General features: G+C 35.6%; 1 protein-coding gene across 1 annotated transcript; it reads left to right on the top strand.

Moving 5' to 3' along the window:
• LOC142344117 (allatostatin-A receptor-like) lies at positions 1-26582 on the top strand. Its single transcript, XM_075395619.1, has 7 exons — positions 1-266; positions 1333-1445; positions 8676-8821; positions 9602-9720; positions 10002-10112; positions 14294-14466; positions 26305-26582. Exons 1-7 carry the CDS (start codon positions 117-119, stop codon positions 26453-26455), a joined length of 963 nt encoding a protein of 320 aa, XP_075251734.1. The 5' UTR covers positions 1-116; the 3' UTR covers positions 26456-26582.

The raw sequence follows: 26582 nt of genomic DNA, 5'->3' as shown, positions 1-26582 counted from the left end.
GGTCGTTTATTCAGAGATTGTTCATTGCTAGTCATAATTTTCGTTTGTGTTTAATAATTTGTTTCTAAAAGTTGTTGTTTGTTTCAGGCAACAGTATAGTGTTGATAGTGCTGAGCATGTCCAAATTGAAGAAGAGTCCCACTATAGCCTACATGCTCAATCTGTCCATCGCAGATTTGCTCGTGTGTGTGTTCGTGATTCCTCCAACTGCATACACTCTCTGTTTCCTAGAATCCGAATGGCCCTTCGGAAGATACTACTGCAAGGTAAGTCTCAAGGTCCCAAACAGTTTGCCACTTAAAAACAGATGGAGCATTCAAGATAACAGCATCCTTTTTTGCCAGGCCATTTCTCTAATTAATATGTTGGTTAAATCCGAATATTCGTAAACAAAGAAAATTGGTTAAATCAAAATATTTGAAACAAAGAAGTCAATGGTATTCAATCGTGATCAAATAGAAAAAATTGGTCCTCATGGGGGCGTCCTAATAGCAAATACCAACACATTATCATCGATTAAAATGGAAGCTTTGAGATCAAAATCAGATTTCATTTGCTGCTGTCCATGTGTCTTCCGTTAGGACCCTGAAGACCTATAATATGACCCTATATAATCCAACAGCTTAGAGTTAATGTAGATTCTGTGCAGATTTGTTATGCAAAAAGATTCATGCATTTGCACGGGATGTCCAAAACAATCGGAGATCCATTGACTTCACCACTTTGTTTGTAATTGCTGACATCAACTTCACTCAAGCAGATAGGCTTCATCTAAATAGTACTTGATACATGCAATTATACATGCATGGACTGACAGTGTTTGAGAGAAATCAAATTCAATCCAAGTTTAGTGAAATTCTTTATTATTAATAATATTTTCACTTTCCTATTTACGGTTTTTAATTAATTATAAGATAAATTTTGAAAATGGGCCGGTTAAGCCCCTGTCTCTTTGGGATGACGTCCAGGCAATAATTTTTGATACTTCGTTGCTTTTTATAAGTTTTCTGAAATTGACTTCAATGCAAAAGAATTATATATGAGGGATTTGCTCTGTTTTGGCACTGCTTTCTGTTCATAATAAAAACTATTTTTGACGTTATAACAAGGGAAGAAATTGGAGCCAACAAATTTGAATTTGAGAACAAGAGTTTCCCAAGTAGAGCGCATTTCGAATGCCGATGGAGCCGTTTTCACAGTTCAAACAAAAGCAATCTGAGTTTTTGCGATTTTTGCTTTGTACTATTTATTATTCGAGTATTAACATCATGTGTTGGTTGGTTGGTTTCAGTTGAGAAAGGAAAATGTGATCGTTGTTGTTCTGGTGTTTAGTTTTATGGCATGATCCAGACCCTGGTTGTGTTTGTATCTATCTACACAATGGTTCTTATGTCTCTTGACAGATTCCTGGCAGTTGTCCACCCGATCTCCTCAATGCAAATCAGGTATACAATATGACAGAGTCCGTCTATAATAAACATTGAATTAAGGTGAGGAAGACCCTATTTTTACAGTTATTCCTTTACCAGCTAGCCCTATTTTTATGGGCCCTATCTTTTTACAGCCTTAACAGTTTGCGATATAGATTTGCCAAATATATCTGACTAATGATCACTATATGACTCACTTATTTCTACATGTCTTGTACAAGTCTAGTCAACTTTATAGAAGGTTAGAATAGAAGCTCAATCATAAAAACCACTTTAAATCAATATGCTAGAGTCATGTATGGAATTCTTAGTATTAGAGCTATAGTAAAACTGAAGAGCTATTACGGAGTATAAACTGTTTCTAATGGAATAGTGCGAATTCTTGATTGGCCTGTCTGGTGTGAGAAGAAACATGAACGGAATAGATTTGTGTTCACTGCAATAGCTTTTTAATGAAGATTTACGATCTCAAAGTATAGAGGAAGAATCGGAAAGAGGGATGAATTTATGATAAACAAGATAAAACAAAAAAAACGGCATCTTTTGGCATATGTAAGTTATAATTTTGGCATCTTTTAATAAATACATAATTTATCAAGTTCATTTGATAAATACTTAGCTTGCGAGTTCGAAGTTACACTTTCCGACCCAGTACGAGCAACTGCTAAGACCACCTAACATATTCAACCTCAAATCATGCACCCATATTAATCACACTCTTTTGGATAAAAATGCCAACGGAAATCTACTGTAAATCTCAAAACTTAATTTATTTCATCTTTGTCAACGGGCCCTTAACTTAACCCTCTCCATATGTATGCGTTTTCAATTGGAATTTTATAAACCGCTGCTCATTCTGATATAATGAGTTTTGTACCGCCCCTTTTATTGTGTTTTGTAGTTTGTAATTTGTGATTAAAGTAGATGAAAAATTTTGCATATTCATTTTTGTACGGTAAGCTCTGTTTACTACTAAATACCGCCATGGAAATAATAGATCTAATGTAATAATTCCTTGATACAGCGCGAATTGTTTTAACTTTTCTGTCCAAGAATTCTTTGCTCAAGTGTTGTTACAATTCCATTTAAAATTGTAACAAACTTGAAAGAGTTATTTACAATGTACTGGCGGAATGTACTGATTTCCACGATTTTGTCAACTTTGAGTTCGTATTCTAGATATCCAAAACCACCAAACTAGAGTTCTATGTTCCGGAAAAATTTGCGAAAATTTTAAATCGAATTTGTACCATAACTGATTAGTGGAGTCATCTTTTGTTAAATTATTAAGGTTTAAAGCTACTTACTAATCAGTGATAAAAATCAATGACACAAATAAATTGGTTGTCTTGATCGACCTCTATGTGAAAACCTCGCACTTTAAACGCAAATCATCGCTATTGGGTAACAAGGATAGGCAATGCATCTTAAAAAGCTTGCAGCATGAAGTATTTGATTTTCAAGAAAAAATAATTAGGTTTCCTACAAGAAATAATTTATTTTGAAAAATTCGATTGCTTTCAATTGCACAGATTTATCTATTTTGAGATTGTGCCTGGGGTAGCCTCTAGACTGTTATCTCTGTTTTCAAAACAAAAACATTCGGGGATGATATCATTTTTATGCAAAAATTTCCAATGGCTGCTATTTTTTTGAAAAGCTTTCATTTTAGTTTCACAAAGAAGTTCACAAAAATTAGCCTGAACATTGATTTGCAGGTAGGTATGGAAAACATATCCATAGATCCATCGCACTCAAAAAAGTAAGCTATTTTGAAAACATTTTTTGTCCCGACTCCTCTTGAGTGTGGTTTTTTTGTTCAGACAATTTTGAGAGATCGATAGCCAGCTGTGAGTGGTATCATTAAAAAGCCTGACCAGCGTAGAACATGGAATTAAAAAGATTTTTTTTTTCATTTTCGTTTTCTAGAGCGAGTTGCTAAATTTCGTCAATTTTTCTAAAAGAGGTAAAAGTTGTTGCAATAGTACTGTTGATTTTATTTTTAAAGACAAAAAGTATTTTGTCTATTTTCATTTATTTTTTGGCAATGTTTCAAAATTCAGCTATTTCATCAAAAATTGTCCAAAAAAAGATTCTTTAGTCCAGTTTGATTAAATTTGCCGGATGTCCACACCCAGTAACAATTAACATAATTATTGTTAACTAAAAAAGGGAGCTAGTTTTATTTCCACTTCCATTGAGATTTTTCTGAAAATAAAATTTTGTCGTTTTTTGCTAACATTATTCTATGATTATTAAAAACGCAGCATCTCTTTTTGATCATTAAACTAACAAATTATCCAGATCTATATAATTCAAAACAATTGAGTTTTCCCTTTGGACAAACAGCAATAGCGGGGGCTGTTTAGGTCCAATCATAAACTGTTACAATCCAAAAATAATTGAGATTGTAATCAGTCGGTCTTTTTTAAAAAAAAATTTCGATCTTCTTCATGTTTATTAAAGAAAGAAAAATTCAAGTCAAAGCTCAGTCTTGATCGGTCCAATTAACATCATAAGCATTTTTAAATTAATATATCTAATTTTTTTACCCGAAAAAATTTGGTCTTTTTGACTTCTAAAAGTGTTTGATTTTTAAATAAGCATTGGCTTATTGAAATTTGCCACTATATATCTCCTAATTTCTTTTTGTCAACTAATAGCTTAATGTCAGCAAAGAAAAAAGGCTTCTTCTTCTTCCTACTGAATTAAACTTTTTTTGCCTTAAGTTATGGTTTTTTGGCATTGATACTACTAAAGATCACAGTTTTTTTATTTTTTAGGCGTTGGCCAATTTTTTACATTTTTTCCAATTTATCACAATATCACATTAATTTAATATCACATATTACATTATTGTTCCGACCCTCTTGAGGGGGGAGGAACTATATACTCAACTGGGGTTTTTTTTTGTTCCGTGAATTTTCGCCGCTCGATATATTCATCGTAGAGAGTTGAGACTGGTATCATTAGAAAGCTCGTCCAGCGTAGAATATGGAATTAAAAAGATTTTTTTAATTTTCGTTTTCTACAGGGAGTTATCGAGGCTTAAACTTCTGAGAAAAGAAGAGTGAATTCACGTTGTTTTTATTCACATTTTCCGGAATTTTTGCCTAAATTTTCGTCAATTTTGCTAAAATTTGTTATAATTTTTAAGAATAGTGTCGTTGATTTTATTTTTGAAGACGAACAAGCATTTTTGATTGTTTTGATTTAATTTTTTGGTCAAAAAATCTGGATAAACATTTCAAAATTTAGCCTTTTTCATCAACAACAGCACGAAATAAGCTACTTTAGTCCACTTTGATTAAATTTGCCTACAGTACACCCCCAAACAACACTCATACAATCTTTGTAGACTCAGAGGGGGGCTATTTTTACTTCAGAGTCCGCAGAGAGTGCCTTTTCCGTTTTTTGCTAACTTTACTCGTTGATTATCAAAAATGCAAAATTTATTTTGAGTTTCAACTCAGAAATTATCTATATCTACAACATTCGAAAAATCAATTGTTCTTAACGGACAATAAGTATTAACAGGGGTAGTTTTGGGCCATTCTTGGACTGTTACAATCCAAAAAAAATCGGGTTGTAATCAGTCGGTCTTTTTTTAAAAAAAAAAAAGACTTTTTTTTTAATAATAAAGAACAGAACATATCAAATCAAAGCTCAGGAGTGATAGGTCCAACCAATTCGCTTGCTAAACAGCTCCAGGCTATTGCATTTAGTTTTTTAATTGAAAGTTTATGGTCGTTTCTTTTTTAAAAATAACTGACTTTTCAATAAATAATGGCTTAATTAACTTTTCCTCTATTTTTTTCTTAATTTGTTCAACTTCCAGCTTAGTGTCAGCAAAAAAAGACTGCTTCTTCTTTCTACTGAGTTAACATTTATTCTCGGTTGCACTTTTAAGCCTGAAATTATTGTTTTCTGGCTTTGATACTACAAGATTTTAGATTTTTGTTTGTTTTGATATTTGCCAGTTTTTCACGTTTTCTAATTTTGTCACATTATCACAAAATTGACAGTTCTCATGTCACCTTATTAGCATTCAAATTAAAGCACAATCGAACATATTAAAATCCTGAAAGATATAAATCATCGTTTTAATGGCCTCGACGCCTCTTTCTTGAAGAAATCAATTGAATTTTTTAATTTTGTCTTAACTGTTATTTATACTTTGTCGTTTCGGTCGTATGAAATTTCCTGTATAGTGATAGCTTTCATTGGCTTTTCATGGAAGAATTGAAAAACCGATATTCTGATATTAGCAGATAGCTGATGGCTTTTATGACTTTCAAACCCATCGTTTTCCAAAATTAAAAAAAAAACTTTTTTAACTTCGCAATTTTGTTCTTTTTATGTTTTTTTTGTTACCTAATCTCGTTAGTTGATTACAGGTCAAATATGACATTATGGGTGTCAAGGGAATAAAAGGGATTGGTGTCCCAAAATCTTTTTTTTAAAGATTTTGTTATGACCTTACTGGCTTCGACACCGCTTTTTCACAAAAAAAAATTAAATTAATTTGATATTTGTCATATTTGACGTTCTTTTTGTAGATGCAAGAAATATTCTGGATAATTACAGGTCTCGAGGGTTTCTTTTTCATGAAAAAACGACGATATTTAAATAGCTCTTTTTGTAATTAATGCCTATCATGACATTGAATGTAATTTTGTTTCGAAAAAAAAATTAAAAGTATTACATACTTTAGCACTTCGCTTTTTTGTCTACTTGTTACCTAGTCTTACTAATGAATGGCCACGTACTACATTATAGCTGTTTGAAGAAGGTGCAATCAAATATATTTTGAGTGCCAAAATTTGGCTTGACGGTTTTGACAGCGTTTTCTGGCAAGTTTCAATTGAAATTTTGTTTGTTCTTTGTTGTTCTTTTTAGCCGCTCTAAAAAATGAATAAGGTCAGGTCCTAATACCCTTCTATAGAAGAAGTGGTAATCGCAAATTTGTGGTAATATTAATTTATTCCTAATGGTATTTATTACTGTGAAGTTAATTGTTTCAAAAAAATAAGTTAATTTTTTTTACTTTTCTGTTTTTGTTCTTTTTTGTATAATTGTTACCAAACCTTTTTATGGACTGGTCGCATATGTTTTCTGGTGATTTATAAGTTATTTTTGTTTAGTTTCAGGTTTATCTGACGGTATGTTGATTTTGTTATTAAATTTAGTTTTTAAGAGGCACATAAATTTTTTGATGTAATTAATGTTTGTTGTTGTTGTTGTTTGATTTTGCTGTTCGTTTTGACTCGCTTTCTTAATATTGATATATTACAGCAATCTAATGCATCAATTTTTACTCCTTTGAGTTATTTGTTTTGAAGGTTATCTTATCGTTCATACAGAATTTTTTGAAAAAGACTCGGTCTGTTTTGGGATTCGCAAAAAATAATTTTTGGGTTTTTCTATCTGTTCCTCATTTGGTAGACAATTATGCCAAAATTGTGGATGGGCGGGGTCGGAACCTTATGTGCCATTGCACATTACCGAGCCGCCTTGTTGACATTTACAATTAGACACAATTGAACGCATAGATATGAATGCATGAAATGTCATGGATAATGATTTTAACAGCTTCGACACCACTTTCTCAAAAAAATTTAATAGAAGTTCTTGCATTTGTTTTAACTGTCGTTTTTACTTTTTTTAGTCGTCTGAAATTTGCTGGAATTTGGCAGGTATCATTGGTTTTTTTATGGAAAAAGAAATTAGCTAATATTTTGATTCGAATAGATAGCTGATGGCTTTCTTGACTTTGAAAACATTTGTTTTAAAAAATTTAAAGAAAAACATATTTTGACTTTTGTTCTTTTTATCTATATGTTACCTAGTCTCGTCTATTACAAGTCTCATATGACACTTTTTTGGCGAAGGAATGTGCAAGAGTACAAAAATCTCATGTTTTTAATGATTTCGTTATGAACTTACTGGCTGCGAAACAGCAAAAAAACGTAAAATAATTGTTAATAATTGTCCAAATTTGACGCTCTTTTTGTAGATACAAGACAAATTTTAAGTAATTACAAGTCTCAATCGCTTCCTCTGAACGAGTAAACGAACTTCTTTAGTTTTTTCATTTTGAAGCTAATGGCTTTTATGACTTTGAAAATAATTGTTTTCGAAAAAAGAAAAAAATTATGTCACAATTTTGCCCTTTTTCCTTTTTTGTCTACTTTTTACTTGTTTTCATTAAAAATAGCTCACCTACTTTAACTGTGGCGTTTGAGGAAGGTTCAATTGAACATATTTTGTGGGGCAGAATACGCTTTTAAGGCTTCAAATGCAGTTTTCTCGCAAATTTTCATTGAGTTTTTGTTTGTTGTCTCCATTTTCTGTGCTTTTTCTAACCGCATAAAAATTTGAACAAAAACAGATCTTAATGGCTTCCTACAGAAGCGCATCTGATCATCAACATGTTGCATGTTTTTAATTGCTATCTAATGCTTTTCATTACTTTGAAACTAATTGTATCCAATTTTTTTTTAACTTTGCTGGGTTTTTTGTTGGTTCTTGTCTAATTCTTACCGAGCCTTATCATGAGGTCCTATATCTTTTCTAGTGAAGTAAAAATTGTTTTGTTAAGTTTCAGTTCTGTCTGACGCTATTTTGACCTTACTAATAATTTTTTTTAAAAAAATGAACGTAAAGTTTTGGATGTAATTAATGTTTGTTGTTATTGTTGTTTGATTTTGTTTTTTCTCTTGACTTGTTTTCTTATTAATGGCAAATCTCATCCAATCTAATGCGGCTTTTTTACTCCACCGAGTTATCTGCGTTTGAGGCTATCTTTATGTTCATACACATTTTTTTTTGAAAAATACTGGAATTTTTGGGGGTTTTCTATCTCTTCCTCATTTGGTATACATTTATGCCAAAAATGCGGATGAGCGGGGTCGGAACTTTATGTGCGGACGCTCAATACCGAGCCTATTTATTTTTCTGAAAGTAAAATTTTTTTGTAAGGGATAACCATGCACTGTAAATATCTGCAGCACAAATACTGATAGCCCAAGGCAAGTATGAAAATATTATGCTGAATTAGACTTGCTGAAAAATCTGATCTATTAATCTTACAGTTCTTGTAATTTTTGTGGAAAAAACCACCATGTTTTGTTATGTAATAAGACATCCATTCATTGCAGAGAGTTGCTTACGTCATGATCTCATCATTTACAGACACTTGCTTAAAAAATTTCTGTTGTAATACAGCTATGTGTAATTGTTCAGATCGTTCGAGATAGGAAAGAAGAGCTCTGCTCTGATCTGGCTCGTCTGGGGTCTCTTCACTCTCCCCCTCACCCTCATTGCAGACTCAAAAGAGGGCCAGTGCAAACTAACTTGGGATGTCTGGTTCCACAAAGAATCAACACAAGGTTATAAATTATAACCTATCAGAATTACCCACAAATCTGCAAGCGATGTTGATATGTCAACAGAGTGAAAAACTTGAGTAAAGATAGTCAAACACTGTTTTTAGCGAACAAGTGTTACTTAAAATAGACTTTGAGAGGTCTGCATTGTCTTAAATTTTACATTAGTTGGTCTATAAATCAGTATTGGTTAAGACTTCGATCTAAAGTTGTCGAATATTGATTTGGATTGGACACTGAGTACCCGCGGAATTGTTCAAACTGTAACTCAAACGTCTCCTTCCCCTTGATTTAAAATTTTCTATTCATTAGCGTGTTCCAACCAATGCTTGTTTTTGTATAATTAATAATGATTCCGATAGCCTAATGAAAATTGCGGCTAGTAATCAGAACTAATATATACCGTTATAATTCGTAAAAATATCAATTAATGGGGGGGACTTAATCTACGGCGGGTAAGGGAAACGGTTCCCAATTTTGACTGTTTTGACCTTGTCACATGTGACCGAAATATCAACTCAGTTGATCTTGCTATGATGTAAACCTATTGATGTTGACGTTGCCTTATTAATATTGGAAACCTGATTTTTTAAGAAGCTAAATGGATCATCAGAGAACATAACAGAGAGCCAAGAACAGCAGCACTGTATAGCCTTAATTAAAAGTACTCGCCCAACCGGTAACAGAAAGCGGACATATGCAATTTACAGTCGCTGCAGTTGCTTCAATTTTTTAAAATCTCAATATACTCTGAGAAAAAATTCCTTTTTTTTTAAATTTCAGACGTGGCATTTAAAGTGTTTGTGGAGTTGATCTTTCTGTTCGGATATCTGATTCCTCTTCTGATGATTGTGGTGCTCTACCGCAAACTCCTCCAGTCACTATGGCAACGACCCAATGAGGTAATCCTATAGACAATAATACCAAAGTGGAAATAATATGTGAACCTGGTTAGAATAAAGCAATTTTTCACTTCTCTTTTTGTCCCATAGTTTTTAGGTCATGCAGCTCAAACCGCTAAAAAAAGCTAAAACATGAATAGTTTATAGAAGTAATGAAAGAACGAGGTTAATTGTATTGTGAATCAATTATATTTCGTGTACGAGAGAAAACGGAGGAAGACCGTTTTTGTTTAAGAATCCTAAAAAATAGTGTTTAAAAATCGTTATTATTTTGCATGCAGGCGATGCCTCACAGACACACTTCAGAGAGCTACGAGAGAGGGAAAAGAAGAACAACTAAGTTGGTCATCATTGTCGTCATCATGTTCTCAGCATGTGTACTCCCATATATGGTAAGAGCCAACAACATAAAAAAAACATAACAGGACAAGTTCTGAATGGCGATCTACAGAAATGAACAAAAAATCATAAATTTTAATTCACTGGCATACAAACTGAACATCACGAACCAAAGATACAATAAATAGAGCACAAATACTGAGACACAAATTTAATGAAAAATGAAAACTTAAATTGTAGATACTTTTGATATTAGGGTATTGAAAAGCTGGCTTTCTTTTCAAAAATCGACAAAAATACGAGAAAACTGTGTATAAAATATCTAGGTTGACATGCAGACCAGGATAGAAAAAAATTGTCAAAGAAATAGAAATTAGCAAATGAAAACTTAATATTGTCGGAAACGTCCTGGTGCTTGTGTCTTCAGAAACAACACAGTAAAGATAAAATCCGCCAGAACCCAGTTTCATGCTCGAAAAACTTTAATTGAGCCCCTGAACTTGGAAAAGATCACACTGACTAATTCCTAAATTATTTTTTTTAAAATGAAAGAATCATCGTTGAGACGTCTTCTTTTATACGGCAATAAATATAAGGAAAAATTTGACACTATTGGAAACCAAAGGCAATTGGACACGTCAATAGTGAGCCTTGATGAGAATTGATATGTTCCGTGTTGAACATTAAAATCCATAATTGTTTTTAGGAAAAAAGAGCCACTGATTACAATCCGGTTTTTTTGGAATTTAGAACTCCACGATCAAAAAAAATAGGCTTGCTATTACTGTTCGTTCAATGCAAACATGCACTGGTGCCCCATGTAATGGATATATGTAAAATAACAAAATTTTGCATATATCAAAGAAAAATGATGCTGTTTGCACAATTTTCGAGTTATATTAGCTAAAAAACGATTTCAAACCAAGAAAATTTTAAAAGAGAGCAGAGAAGAAAAATAGCCCTCTCGTGAGTTGAGGTGAATTTAGCCAACAAATTTTAGGTGTTCACTTACGGCAAATTCAAGCAAAGTTGACTAAAAAAATTTATTTCTTTCAATTTTTGATGAAAAAAGCTGTTTTTTTAAAATATGTAGTGATAATTTGAGCCAAAAAATTAGATTAAAAATTTTGTCAACACACTTCTATCTTTAGAAAACAAAGTAACAACACTTTTTTTTAAAAAAATAGCATATTTCAACAAAACTGACAGAAATATAGTTAAAAATTCCAGAAATTGTGAAAAAAAACAACAACGGTAATCCATCTATCATTCACAAAACTTCAAACCTCGATAACTCCCTGTAAAATACGAAAATCAACAAAATATGTTTAAGTCTATATTCTACGCTGGCTTTCTAATGGTACCAGTCTCAACTTTCCACAATGATTTAATCGATCGGCAAAAATTGACTGCACAAAAAACCCATTTGTGTATATTGTCCCCCCCCCCACTAAAGTTGGTCGAAACAATATAATGGCTTCCGATAAAAAAATTTCCGCTACAGTTTCAAACTTCAGTTAACTTTGAAGACAAAAGCGCCTCAGAAAAATGAAATGCGATCCAATATTATCTATCGCATGGCTGAGTGGAAACCAAAGTCCCCTCGTTTCGGTGCCTTCCTTTTATAAGTCTTCAGCTATAGTAACAAGAACTTCTTCCCCACCTAAAACGGCCAAAACTAATCTTGGCGCTAATTTTTTGTTTTTTTTCCATTATCAGAAGCTCATGCAAAACGTGTCAAAAGTAGAGAACGTCGCCATAACAACTTTGAATCGTTTGCCACAATATGCAGACATGCATAAAGATTTTACAAATTTTTTGATCTTATAAAAATGGATCAGAATTCTCAGACAACTAACATAGCCCTCTCTCCACTGACGGAAATGATCAAAATAACGAATCATTCATCCTTCAACGTTATCCAGACAGTCATTTTTACAACTATACGATATAGTTAAACTGACTAAACATTATTCTTTCTCCAAACAGTTTTTCATTCTCTTATCATTTTCTATATAAAAAAAAGACGTTTTTTTATCTCGAGTGCATTTTATAACTAGAAAAGGAGGAGCATTGCTCTTCTTGCAATTTTGTATTTAGCGGATGTACGATTTGTCTGGGTCAATTTGACTTAACAGCTAAAGTGATTAAAATTGCCCAGCAAATTGAATATTTCTGAATGAAGGAAGTTTTTTGTCCATGCGCTGCTTTGAACGAATGACTTTTATTTATACATGTTGACTTCCGATGTTGGGCAGTTTTTGTTCAATTAGTCCAGGTTTTTTCTTGGTCTGTTGGTTTCAGTTTATTGATTAAGGCTTTTTGTGAACCGTCTCTGTGAACCGTTCACAATCTTGTTTTTGTTGATTCAATAATTTTTTGGAGTTATTTGAAGATTCAATGAAAAATTGTTTATCAATTGCTTTTATAACATATCGAAATTACGCAAAATGTTGCATTGCTTCGAATCTTTCAATTCTGTTTTGCTGTTTAATTTTAGCAGGAAGATTAATATCTTTTTTTACTGACAAAAAGTACTGGTTTTTCTTTATTATTTATTCATTTTTTATTTCAATTTAAATTTTAATTTTACTTTCAAAATTCAAGTTCAATTACATTTTGCCTTTTTGTTACATTTTGATGTCCTTAACCTCAACATTCCATCTTATCTTCTCTGTTTAGTTATTGCTTATAGTTTTATTTCCTCTGCAATTAAATTTTTTTTTGAAATGAATTTCTTTTTTTCTTTAGATGTTTTCTTTTTTTGATTTGCAATTGATTTGATTTGGCATTTTGCAGCATTGTGATTCTGTTAAAACTACTACTATGACGTCTTCCCATAATTACTAAGTTAATTTTCAAAATTTTGTTTAGTGTAATTTTCATGGTTTTTGACTGATTCCTTACAAATTTGAAATTTACATTAATTTGAATTCAATTCAAGAAAGATATCTCCAACATTCAATTTTTGAACTCCTTTGACGCCGAAACTGGCCATTTTTTTTACTTGAAAACTAAATTTATGCGCTCAGTTTTTAAGTCTAATTAATTTGAGCTCAGTTTTTAATAATGTTATTTGACATATGCTTTCACAAAGTGTCTTTTCGGGTCACAGATTTCTGAGGTTTTAAGGTCGGCTACTTCTTGAGCGTTGACCCAGTCAGTTTTTGATTTTACAGTTTTTTTTCAATTTTTTTTCTAAAGATTTTTTATCTTTTGTATCCTTAGTGAGTGTTGTCCTATTTTTTTGACTCGAGGATTTTGATGCTGAAATTTCGCTAAGACGGTGTATAAGCTTTTATCAAATATTTTATTTGTTTCTGGAGAGGCAAAAATGTTTAAAATTCAGCCAAAAGATAATAGCTTTGGTTGCCATTAGGGCGTTTTTTGGGAACACCCGAAAATTTGAGGAGCTTCCGGAATTGTTCCGGCCATGTTTTTTTGTTGGGTGATAAGTTTTTTTTTGGTATTTATAGAACTGAAATTCAGAAGTTCAAAGAGCTGCGTATAGCTGTTTGGTAGTGAGAGTATAGTTTTCGCAACTGAGAGCAAATCAGGGAGAAATTATGTTCTGTAAATTATTCTGTAACCTCTTCTCTTCCGAGACGTGAAATGGAATAACATTATTACTTCTTTTCTGGAATTTAATCGTAACAGCAATTTTCAAGTGTGTGTTTTTAACTGATCAAAAGAGAAGTCTTGCGTTATTTCATTTGTTCCTAATTTTATAAAACCAAGTGTTTCATTTCAACAAACCTCATCCTCTTTCAATAGGATTTTTGAGACTTTTAAAAATTTCATTTTTTTTTCATTGCGCTCAACAGTTGAAGAAAACAGTAGTTTCACTCAGCCGATGGATTGTGATAAATTATAATTATTATTTTAATGATGATAAGTGTTTGTTGTAATAGTTAGTCTAACCTCTTTTCAGGCCATGCAAACCACCATTAATGCAAAAATTGCCTTAATTTGTTAACGCATGGGTATAAAAAAAACAAACAATTTTGGTCACGGGGAAAGGCAACAGTTCCCAAAATCATAATTTGACATTCTGTAAGTGTCAATCATGTCGTGTTTAACTTTCAAGTAATGAATACTATCGCGGAATCAATTATTTGCAAAAATACTGCTAAAAAGCGGAAGTTCCTTTGCAACATTTCCACAATGATGCTGGCAAAATGTTCATAGCCAGGTGACGCAAAATAAGCGAACTGTTTATTTTGTTTGTTTCTAGCTAATCAACCAGTTGTGGGCATGGTGGCCAGCATGGACAGTGTTTGTTGGATCCCCTGAGGTGTGGGTGAGGGTGTGCTACTTCCTCTTCTATGTCAACAACATCTGCAACCCATTTGTGTACACCATCCAGTCGGAGACATTCCGAGACCACCTCACCAACACCATCCCCAGGTGAGCAATTAGCAAAAAATTGAGATACTTTTTGTTACTGGCCACAGTAAGTTGTATTGTGCCCCAGTTACAAGGTGCTCACCATTTGATCGCAATAGCAAATTATATTTCTTTATATTTCTTAACGGGAGCTCAGAGTTGTAAAGATGTACACCTACTAATTTGGCGGCCGGATCTTTTCCGTTTGTGCACAACACAACATGCTCGCGCACTTTCACATACTTTCACACAGAAAATGAAAGAGCTTTTCTCACAATGTTGAACGAAGATAAGAAACAAGTAATGACCACTTCTGCATTGATTGCATTTTCGTAGATGGTTATAAATGGAACATCTTTCCTTTCAAACTCGATGTCTTTTAATTTGTATTGCAAACAACTGGCCTCACATTTTTTTCTAATCCGGTAACTAATTGTTTGGTTCCACATTGTATTTAAATCTTCAGTTAGCATATTGATAATGAAAGTTTTTGATTTACTAAAATTAGATACTGAATACGATTAAAGGAAAATGAGAAACCGTGAATGAAGCTTTACTAAACTGATTTTTTTCAGCCCCGAACACTTTTATGAAGAGATCGAAGTTCAGGACACTTTTATGAGATCAAAAGTTCAAGGCAATTTATGAGATCGGAGACCGCAACACTAAATTGTCATTTGTCGTAATGACTGAAACAATATCAAATCTGAGAAATATAATAGCCCGTGAGTATCACTGTAGTTCAAAAGATCTGGAATCCGAAAAAAATTTTTCCTATCAAACGTATAAGGGATCCTATAATTAGGCATCTGCTGAAAAATTTGTGAGATCATGTTACCTTAGCTGAAAAATTAATTATGAGCTTATTAGGAAGCATATAAAAATTCACCTTGACATTAAAAAAACTTTGACCAAAAATTTGGTTAACATGGTCCGGCTTTTACTTTAGCCGAGAAAACATTTTCATAAAAGTAGCAAAGAACTGTAACGCACTCGATATAAGATCAAGACTAAAATTAATTAGAGAAAATGAATAGTAAAATGCACAGTTGAAAGACAGGCTTTTGAAAGCACTGGAAATTTTGCTAACGTTAGTCCGAAAAACGAGTTTCAACATTTGATAATTATATCTCTGGTCAAAAACACTTCTTGGGTTAATATTGCGGCTGAGCTTAACAACTCAGAAATCAAATTGAATAGCGCTTCAAGGTCATTTCAAGCCTTAAAGCTAGAATAGCGTGACAAGCGAAATTTAATGCTACATTCTATCGAAGCCAAACGGATTTGTTCATTTTGTTCAACATTTATATTTAACAACTATTATTAGTACGTAATCGTCATATATGAAGTGAAACAGAAACTCAAACTTTAATTACGCAATTATTGCCACGTATTCAAGTGTTCACAATCGCACAAATTTAGCTCAAACGGAGCAAGAGATACCCAACTTGGTATGCCAGATTCGATGAATTTCGCGATTTTTTATACTAATTCAGAGAGTGCGGGGCACCGTATAAGGTATCCCGAACCCCAACTTCAGTGCATTCAGAGAATCTTACGACATAGTTATCTACCACCAATCAGAGATGCAATTTTGACATGTACAGCAGTATAAATAGAGCTTGAAAAACTACCAAAAATCAGTTGAAACTTGTGAAATTTGTCTTGTTAAACTGACATACAGTGCGTATTGAAGCACGCTTTCTTGAGCGGTAAATTACTTGTTATCGTGTCTTGTTTCTGTAGATCATATTAGTGATTGTACAGTTTTAACTTTACTTTGACTTGTGAAAAGAGAATAAACTTTGATATTCTCAAAACTTTCTTTCTGAGGAACGAAGTTCCTAAGTAAGAGAAACTTTGTGCAAAGCATAAAGTCAGTTTCTCTTACTGGCTTTAACGAAGCCTACTCTAGTTTGATATTGGTTCTTATTGAAACCAATAGAGAGATTTGTTAACTTTGAATTTAGAAAAATTATTATTATCAAATTTGCAATTGGTAAAACTGCCCGTTTTACAACTGCTTACTGTAGCAGGTTGAAACTTTGCATAGTTATAGCCAAGTCATAGGGCTACAATTTGTAGGAACGGGAATTCCTAAATTCGGTTTATAGATTGAGTTATTAACAAAAACTCAACAAAAATTTGATTGTTTCAATTTGAATTGTTTTGTTATTCTGAGAGAAACAAGCTTGTTATTCAGCAAAGCTGAGCGATTAGTTAGCAGGAGTAATTGAGCAACAAGTAATGCAACGGTAATCTACAGTATAGCGGATAATACAGTTCACAAAAGTTAACTGCAAAAACTCAATATCCGGACAGATTTGAAACCGCTGAAACGAACTGGGCGGTATAAAGTTTTCCTTGACTTTGATAGGAGAGCAGCCGTTACATTTGGTCCGCCGACCCGGACAGTGGAAGTCAAACTGCTGTCCAATCTGATGAAGAGAGTGCCGAAGGCACCCCCCAAAGAGAATCAAACAAATCAACAGCTCAACGCCAGTGAGGCAGAGCGAAAGTTGCGAGTGCACTTCACAAATTACGTTGAAGAACTAACCTCGCTTAAAAGGAGCAAGCAAAGCAAAAGGCAATCAGGCAATCCAAACACAATCAGCAGAGAGGAGCTTCAATCAACAGCTCAAAGGTACGACAAGAAGCTCCAAGATTTACGGGAAGAAGTCAACACCAAAACAGGGATCGGCTACAAAATAATTGAAGATTCAGATCGACCCAACAAACTAAAGGTCCTCTACCAACAGACTGTTCGCCTTCTAGAGGAAGAAATACCCAAGCAACTGCAGCGTCGAAACAAGCTTGTGCCCTATCAAGCTAATTTCGTTGAAGAGCATCTGAAAGAAGCAAGGAAGCGCAAAGCAAGTTTGGACTATCATTGGCTTGCATATATAAGCAAAGGCACGCAACCAGCAATGAATGCAGAGCAAAGCAACACAGCTCAAGCAGTGAACGACAGCGAGAGCAACAACAACTACCAAACGGACAACCCAGTTGCTCAAACAGTGCAAAATGGAGCAACAGCAAGTGGCCAAGAGACGGAGAATGTTTCGGAAACATCTTCAGCAAAGCAAAGGCGCGAGGAAAGGATGAAGAAATTCGATATCGAGTTCGAAACCAAGATGCGACTCGAACAAGCACGGTTCGAGCGAAGGAAGCTAGAGCTGGAAATGCAAATGAAGGAACTGGAAACCAAGCATCAACTGCTGGAGAAAGAGCGTGAGCTAGAGCGCAAAGTGAAGAGAACAGCATTAGAGAAGGATGATGTTCGTTCCCAATCCACTGGTACTCGAGACAAATCACCCTTCAACTGGACACCCAAGAAGAGAGATGTCTCTGACTGGGCCAGCAGAGTCGACAACCTTCTAACACCAGATCGATCAACAGCTCGCTTCGAAGTAACCCCTGAAGTGAACAGGCAAAGTCACTTCTCACAATATCGCAGTTCACGAGACCGATCCTCAAGTGTTGAAGACCGAGACGTTTCCCCCAGAGCTGGTCTGTTACGATACAACAGTGGTTACGCAGGTAGTAGTAGCCTACCAAAGCTGAAGTTGAACAACTTCGACGGGAACCCTCTCGAATGGCCGGAGTGGTCTAGTATGTTCATTGCTACAGTGGATCAACGACCAATACCAGACTCAGAGAAGATGAGCCATCTGAAGACTCTACTGACAGGCAAGGCAAGGTCAGCAATCTCTGGAATGGGCTATTCTGGACAATTCTATGGTGCTGCATGGAATATTCTGGAGAGGAAATTTGGAAGGCCTCATGTGATCATTGATGCACAACTGGAGAGCCTTCGCAAAGCAAGTCAGGTGAAACCACACGACTCAACAGGTCTGATCAGTTTCTCAGTTATTGTTTCGAACTTTGTGAATGTGCTCAAAGAGTACAAGCAGATTGGTGATCTGCAATCAAGCTCGACATTGTACATGGCAGTAGATAAACTACCCCAAGTTCTCAAAGAGAAGTGGTGGTTCTATGTTGATGATAAAGATGAAGATTGGCCTGATCTGATTATGTTTGAAAAATGGCTATCAAGGATAGCATTCGTGCACGAAGGATTTTCAGCTTTCAAGGGAGAGCGAAGAGAAGAAGACCGAAGAAGCACAAATAGAGACAAACGGTTCTCGAAAACGTCGAACTTCAGTGCAAGTTCCAACGTGAAGGAAACGAAGCAAACGCAAAGTGATCACTGTCCACTAGCTGATGGCACTCATAAAATATGGAACTGTCCACTATTCAGAAACATGAGTGTGAATGATCGGTACGCAGCAGTGAGGAAGCAACGCTTATGTTACGGATGTCTAGGCAAAGGGCATGCAATCAAAGATTGTAAAGTCAATGCGTGCGGCATCAATGGATGCATCAAGAAGCACAACCGATTGCTACACTCAGAAAACCAAATGGACGAAGGCAATCATGCAGTCAACGTAAGCGCAGCAACAATCAACCAGAGTAACGAAGTTACTAGCTTTCTTCAGATAGTTCCTGTCTCAATACAGAGCGGTGGCAACAGGCTGAACACATATGCTTTCCTCGATAGTGGATCAACGGTTTCATTCATCGATCAAAGTGTGCAAGAGAAGTTACGGGCCCAAGGCACCGATGTGACGCTCAACATAGCTGGCATACACGGAACAAAGGATCTGAAGACAGAAAAGGTTCCTCTCAAAATAAAGGGACTACACTCAAAGGTGCATTCAATCGAAGCGTTTGCACACCCGTCAATCTCCTTGGGAAACACAAACTACAACTACAACAAGCTGAAGCAAAGCTTCAATCACTTGAGTGTTCTACCCAACAAAAGCTTCAACTTGATGGAAGTTGGCATCATCCTTGGTCAAGATGCTTATGAGCTACAACGACCATTGGACTATAAGATAGGAACACGAAGTGAACCTTTCGCCGTTTTAACAGAGCTAGGATGGGTAGTCAGTGGACCCATGACGGGCAAAAGAAGACAAAATGTTTGTCATTTCGCCTTCACTGAAGATGTGAAAGTGGCTGAGAATATCCAAACCTGGTGGGACATAGAAACCTATGCTTCCAAAATCAACGTCGTGAGTCAGTCAAAGAAGGAACTGCAGGCACAAAAGATGCTAGAGAGTACGACAAAGTTCACAGGCGAGCGGTACGAAGTGGGAATGCTGTGGAGTGAACCAGAGCCAAACCTACCGAACAACTACAGCTCAGCCCTGGGTCAGCTTTACTCACTGGAGCGAAGATTCCAAAGGGACCCAAACCTGAAGAATTTGTATCAACAGTCAATAGATACAGACGTAGAAAAAGGATTCGTAAAGATATTGGACGAGTCCGAAATGAAAGGCAACTTCGGGAAAGAATGGTATTTGCCACACCATCCAGTGCTAAACCCGAACAAGCCTGGCAAAGTAAGACGTGTTTGCAATGCTGCCTCAAAGTACAAAGAAGTATGCCTAAATGATAAGCTACTAGCAGGACCTGATCTGCTACATGGGTTGATTGGAACAATATTCAGATTCCGTGAAGGACCAATAGACCTAACAGCCGACATCGAATCGATGTTTCTACAAGTGCAAGTTCCTGAACAGGATAGAAGTTGCTTGAGGTTTTTATGGCGTCCAAGAACTAACGAACCTGTTCAGATATACGAATATCAGCGTCACGTATTTGGAGCTAAGAGTTCTCCAACTTGAGCGAACTATGCTCTCAAGCGAGTGGGACTGGACAACGAAAAAGAGTATCCAATAGCAACCAAGGCAATACAAAACAACTTCTACATGGATGATTTCATCAAATCAGTAGAAACCCCGGAAGAAGCAATTGAAGTCTTCAACCAACTACAACCTCTTCTCTCACAACATGGATTTGAATTGAAGAAGTGGATAAGCAACAACGATGCAGTTACCGAAGCAATCCCAGAAGACTTGAAGTCAATCAGCAACACAAAGCAAGTCGAAGTGGAACCCAATACGGAAGGATCCTCAGTGCTAGGACTACAATGGACCGTTACTGATGACAGTCTTCAAGTATGCAGAGGTACAAACAAGGAAGTTGAAGCACCTATAACCCAGAGGAAGATTCTGTCACTGGTATCTTCAGTATTCGACCCGATCGGATTGTTTGCTCCGTTCAGTGTTCACATGAGACGACTTCTGAAAGGCATCTGGACTAAGAATGGACAACATTGGGACAACGAAGTTGAGCCCAGTGAAAAGGAAGAATTCCTGAGATGGAAAGAACAACTTCCAATGGTGGCTGAGACAAGCATCGATAGAAGGTACTTCAACAGAGAGAGGGATAAAGCCGAGCTTCATGTGTTTGCTGACGCATCTGAAGACACGATGTGTGCAGTGGCTTATCTACGCTCACAACCAAAAGAATACTCAGCTGACTTAGCATTTGTCATTGGAAAATGCAGAGTAGCACCGATGAGGCATCTTTCAATACCGCGATTGGAATTGCAAGCGGCAGTCATGGCAGTGAGGTTGAAAGAACAGATAGTCAAGGAACATGAAATGAAGATAAATAGTTGCAGTTTTTGGTCAGACTCAACTACGGTATTGCAGTGGATACACAGTTCCCATCGTAAACAACAAGTGTTTGTGGCCAATCGAGTGGCTGAGATACTAGATACAACTGATGTTTCACAGTGGAAACATATGAGCGGTATCAACAACCCAGCGGACATTGGCACCAGAGCAATCAACATTGAAGAACTCAAGAGAAGTGAGTGGCTCACTGGGCCGGCCTGGTTGAAGCGACCAGAAAGCGAATGGCCACAGCAGGTGAACCTCATATTTGCCTCAGATGAAGAGAATATACCCTCGTCAGTCTTCATGATACAGGCTGAAGATAAGAAAGCTGTTATCCAGTGGGAACGATTCAGTAACTTCAACAGACTAGTAAATACAGTGGCATACGTACAGCGAGCATTGAACAAACACAGACCAGCAACACTCGTAGTCAACATTGAAGAAAGAGAAAAAGCAAAAGCAACAATCTTCAAGTTACTACAGCAAGAACAGTTTGATGAAGAGATGAAATCTCTCAAAGCTGAAAAGGAAATTCCAAAAGTCAGCAAAATTCTACAATTCTCCCCCTTCCTGGATGAAGAAGGACTTATTCGAGCCAAAGGCAGAATAGGCAAAAGTCAGTTGGACTTCAATGCAAAGCATCCAATTTTGCTACATTGGAAACATCATGCGGTTGAATTATTCTTGCGAAACGAGCACAAGAACAATCAACATGAAGGCACTGAGCATGTAAGAAACATGTTGATCCTAGGCATACGAAATGCCTTGCGATGTGGATCCTAGGCATACGAAATGCCTTGCGATCAATCAAGAACAAGTGCGTTACCTGCAGAAAGGGCAGAGCACAAACGATAGCACCAGTCATGGCAGATCTACCCGAAGAGCGGTTAGATGCTTCTACAGCTTTTACAAATGTTGGAGTCGACTACTTTGGCCCTTTCATAGTGAAGATTGGGCGAAGAAATGAAAAGCGATGGTGTTGTCTCTTTACTTGTCTAACTATGAGAGCGGTGCATATAGAAGTGGTACCCAAGTTGGATACTGATAGTTGTCTCAACGCAATAATGAGATTTTTTGCTCGAAGAGGCAAACCGAATACGATCATCAGTGACAACGGAACAAACTTTGTTGGAGCTGAAAGAGAGTTTGCGGAGTATGTTGCAGCATGGAACAAAGAAGGGATCGAAGAACATCTAATTCAACGAGGGATCAGATGGAAGTTCAACCCACCCGCAGCACCTCACTTTGGAGGAGTATGGGAGCGGTTGGTGAGAAGTTGCAAGAAAGCAATGTATGCAGTGTTGGGGAACAGATCAGTCACCGAGGACGTTCTTTCAACAACGATGTGTATTGTTGAGCAGACGTTGAACGCGAGACCTTCAGTTCGGATGTTAATGACTTAGAAGCATTGACCCCCAATCACTTCTTGCTTGGCAACAGGAACGTTTGCCTACCCTACCTACCATGCGCGGAGGAATTTGTCGATCATCGAAAGCTCTTTCGACAAACTCAAGCCTATGCAAATCTCATATGGGACAGATTTCGGAAAGAATATCTGCCAACTCTGAATAATCGGCAAAAATGGCGATCTACGGCGAACGAAACCCTTAAAGAAGGCGACCTCGTTTGGTTGATCGAAGACAGCGATAAGCGTGGATATTACAATCTAGGTCGACTTGTGGAGACGATCGATGGGTCTGACGGTGTGATCCGGTCAGCTATAGTTCGAACGAACGACGGAGTGTACAAGAGGCCAGTAGTGAAGCTCGCCCCAGTACTACCTGGAAAAGATGTTTTCGCGATGGAAAACAGGGCCGGCGATATTGCGGCTGAGCTTAACAACTCAGCAATCAAATTGAATAGCGCTTCAAGGTCATTTCAAGCCTTAAAGCTACAATAGCGTGACAAGCGAAATTTAATGCTACATTCTATCGAAGCCAAACGGATTTGTTCATTTTGTTCAACATTTATATTTAGCAACTATTATTAGTACGCAATCGTCATATATGAAGTGAAACAGAAACTCAAACTTTAATTACGCAATTATTGCCACGTATTCAAGTGTTCACAATCGCACAAATTTAGCTCAAACGGAGCAAGAGATACCCAACTTGGTAAGCCAGATTCGATGAATTTTGCGATTTTTATACTAATTCAGAGAGTGCGGGGCACCGTATAAGGTATCCCGAACCCCAACTTCAGTGCATTCAGAGAATCTTACGACATAGTTATCTACCACCAATCAGAGATGCAATTTTGACATGTACAGCAGTATAAATAGAGCTTGAAAAACTACCAAAAATCAGTTGAAACTTGTGAAATTTGTCTTGTTAAACTGACATACAGTGCGTATTGAAGCACGCTTTCTTGAGCGGTAAATTACTTGTTATCGTGTCTTGTTTCTGTAGATCATATTAGTGATTGTACAGTTTTAACTTTACTTTGACTTGTGAAAAGAGAATAAACTTTGATATTCTCAAAACTTTTTTTCTGAGGAACGAAGTTCCTAAGTAAGAGAAACTTTGTGCAAAGCATAAAGTCAGTTTCTCTTACTGGCTTTAACGAAGCCTACTCTAGTTTGATATTGGTTGTTATTGAAACCAATAGAGAGATTTGTTAACTTTGAATTTAGAAAAATTATTATTATCAAATTTGCAATTGGTAAAACTGCCCGTTTTACAACTGCTTACTGTAGCAGGTTGAAACTTTGCATAGTTATAGCCAAGTTATAGGGCTACAATTTGTAGGAACGGGAATTCCTAAATTCGGTTTATAGATTGAGTTATTAACAAAAACTCTACAAAAATTTGATTGTTTCAATTTGAATTGTTTTGTTATTCTGAGAGAAACAAGCTTGTTATTCAGCAAAGCTGAGCGATTAGTTAGCAGGAGTAATTGAGCAACAAGTAATGCAACGGTAATCTACAGTATAGCGGATAATACAGTTCACAAAAGTTAACTGCAAAAACACAATATCCGGACAGATTTGAAACCGCTGAAACGAACTGGGCGGTATAAAGTTTTCCTTGACTTTGATAGGAGAGCAGCCGTTACAGTTAACAAATATGCACATGTCAAGTTTATTTTAAGTCTGAAGACTTATCAAGACTTAAGACTTGATTCAAGACGTGCCAAATTTTAAAATCACATGATCAGAGCTCTCATACGTTACTTATCGAAGACCAGCAATTTAACTAGCTCAGTACTGATTAATACTTGATGTCTAGTTCGGATCACCATAATTGTTCTTAACTAATTTCATCTTATTCCATCGTTAAAAACATCATTTTTATTGCAGTTACTCTTAAAACCTTTTTGTAGTTGTACAAGATACCATGTTTGAAAACGAGAAAAAAATTGCAGCTTATAGATGCATCTAATCTAACACTCAGAAATTTTATCCTTCAAAACCTGCATTACTTTTTGTGAAACTGTATGCTTTTTATTATTGCATTGTTGTTTGATGACTAACAATAATTCTTTATGATCAAATAGAGCTCCTAAAAATCTATCATAGCTAGTATGTTAATTACAATCAAGACTGCTGAGCAGCTTGATTTGACTTTCTTGTGAACCATAACATATGTTAAGTTTTCAAAAATGACAGGGCAGCTGCAAATTTATGCTTGCATTCATTTTGACGGATGACTTATAGAGTTAAACAAAATATAACGATTTTCTCCGGAATATTTCTTAAGACGCAATAATAGTTCCAGTTTTTACAATACAAAGATTTTGGTTGTATTGGTGCGCTGTCTTTTTTTGTAAGATCATTTCACCCATTTTGTCATGACTTTGACCTTTCAAAACGGGATTAAAAGGTGGCGCCGAGTGGGTGTTAGGTCCCATTAGAGGCCCTAGGCTAACTTTATTTGTTTTTCAAGTGCTTAGAATGGTGGAGATGCTGGAAAGACCTTAATTCAATGTTAAAAATTGATATTTAGGAGATCATAATGGTGCGATTTTTCACGTTTTTTGTCTATTTTCGAGCTTTTGTTCAATCAGTTTTCAATTGACGTTTTTCAAAGTTGATAAATGCTTTTTGCTAGTCTCATTTACTTTTTATGACCTATATGAGCTCCATTTTTTGATACTGCAAACATAAACACTCAAGTGATACAAATTTTTGCAATTTTATTTAAGTGTTTTGCCAACATGTGTCGTACTTTTTGAGTTTTTCCCGCTTTAGGTTACATGGAACCTCTTATAGGGTTCGATAGTAGGCTCCTGCATAGTTTCGAGGGTCAATGCAACTAATTCAATTTTTTTAATATCACAAAATTTAGGTAATTTTTTATTAAACTTGCAACATTTTAATGATTTTCAGAAAATTTTTCCTGTCCCACGGGCTGGAGAACCACTGCTATGAATTAATATTATGTTACTGCATAGTTGATGAGGTTAATGGAATGGAATTGTTTTCCACATCTTAACATAAAAAATTTCAGCAAATTTTCATTCAATGAAATGATTTTGAAGATAATAATATCACGAATGTTAGCAACATTTCAATAAATTTGCAATTGTTTTCAGGTTTTTCTAAAAATTTTTTAAATTTTCTGAGTTTATCAATCCCTAATGGCCTATGAACTTTTTTATGTCTTACAGACGTGTTAATAGACAGATTCGAGATACAAAAAATTGGTTTTTGAGAAAATTAATTTTAAAAATTTAGAAACTTTGAATAAATTTTGCGATTTTCATTTTAAAGTAATTGTCATAATACTTGAGTTTTCATATTTGTCATATTTATTGATATTTCTCGAGTTCAAATTTAAAGTATTTGTCATATTTCTCGATATTTAGTAGCCAATATACTGAATATATTTTTCAAGGCTTGTGCGTGAGTTATTGAGTGTAATTTATTGGATCAAATTCGACCATCAGGGTATAAGCTTCAAGAATCTTCGCAATTATCGTATTTTTATTCAGTGTGTTTGAATAATTTAGTTTCCCTAAACTTTTGAGACCGTTTGTTTTTTTCTGGCTGGCATTTTTCAATTGATATGCTGGTTAGACACAGTAATTCTGAGTTTTTAATTCAATTTCTTGGGTTGTATTTCAGAACTTAATCTGCTGTTTTTTTAAAAAAAAACATTTTTGGTTTCTACTCCATCGCATTAGAAATGTTTACTATAAGCCACATCTCAAAATATTCTATTAGCGAAATTGATTGCTGCTGATCGGTGATCAAGATAACTTGCTGGCGTACTGAGAAATCAAGTATGGACAGTATGAAATCATACATGATGCTTGTATGAATTCAAAGAAATCTCAACCCGGGCGTCGGCAACTTTCACGTCCTATTAGTATTGTGGTGTTTCAGATCGAAGAAAGCTCTGCAGTGTCTGATGAAACAAGAGGCCACCCCGATTGAAGCTGTGGCTCTAGTTGACTGTACTAACAATCACCACAGCTCACCACTCCCATACAGTAATGCATCCCATACCAACAATAACAGTAGCTTCAGATACTAGTGAAACTAAACCTCATTCCCCTCACTCCCCCTCTCGCATTATTCTACTCTCTATTTCCCATTGTATTGTAACCCCCTCCCACCCACTCCTAGATAATTACAAGAAAACACCAATTTTAATAAGCTAT

This window comes from Convolutriloba macropyga, chromosome 8 (genome assembly GCF_964194025.1).
Source record: "Convolutriloba macropyga chromosome 8, txConMacr16.3, whole genome shotgun sequence".
Taxonomy (NCBI): Eukaryota; Metazoa; Xenacoelomorpha; order Acoela; family Convolutidae; genus Convolutriloba; species Convolutriloba macropyga.
The sequence above is the reverse complement of the archived record's forward strand: the minus strand, read 5'-3'. Positions and strand labels throughout refer to the sequence as shown.

Bases quoted from the DNA above. Each gene is read 5' to 3' on its own strand.
- LOC142344117 (XM_075395619.1), top strand. From the start codon at position 117: ATGTCCAAATTGAAGAAGAGTCCCACTATAGCCTACATGCTCAATCTG. The intron at 8,822-9,601 runs GTTATAAATTAT...TTTAAATTTCAG, and splicing joins CCACAAAGAATCAACACAAG to ACGTGGCATTTAAAGTGTTT. The intron at 14,467-26,304 runs GTGAGCAATTAG...GTGGTGTTTCAG, and splicing joins CTCACCAACACCATCCCCAG to ATCGAAGAAAGCTCTGCAGT.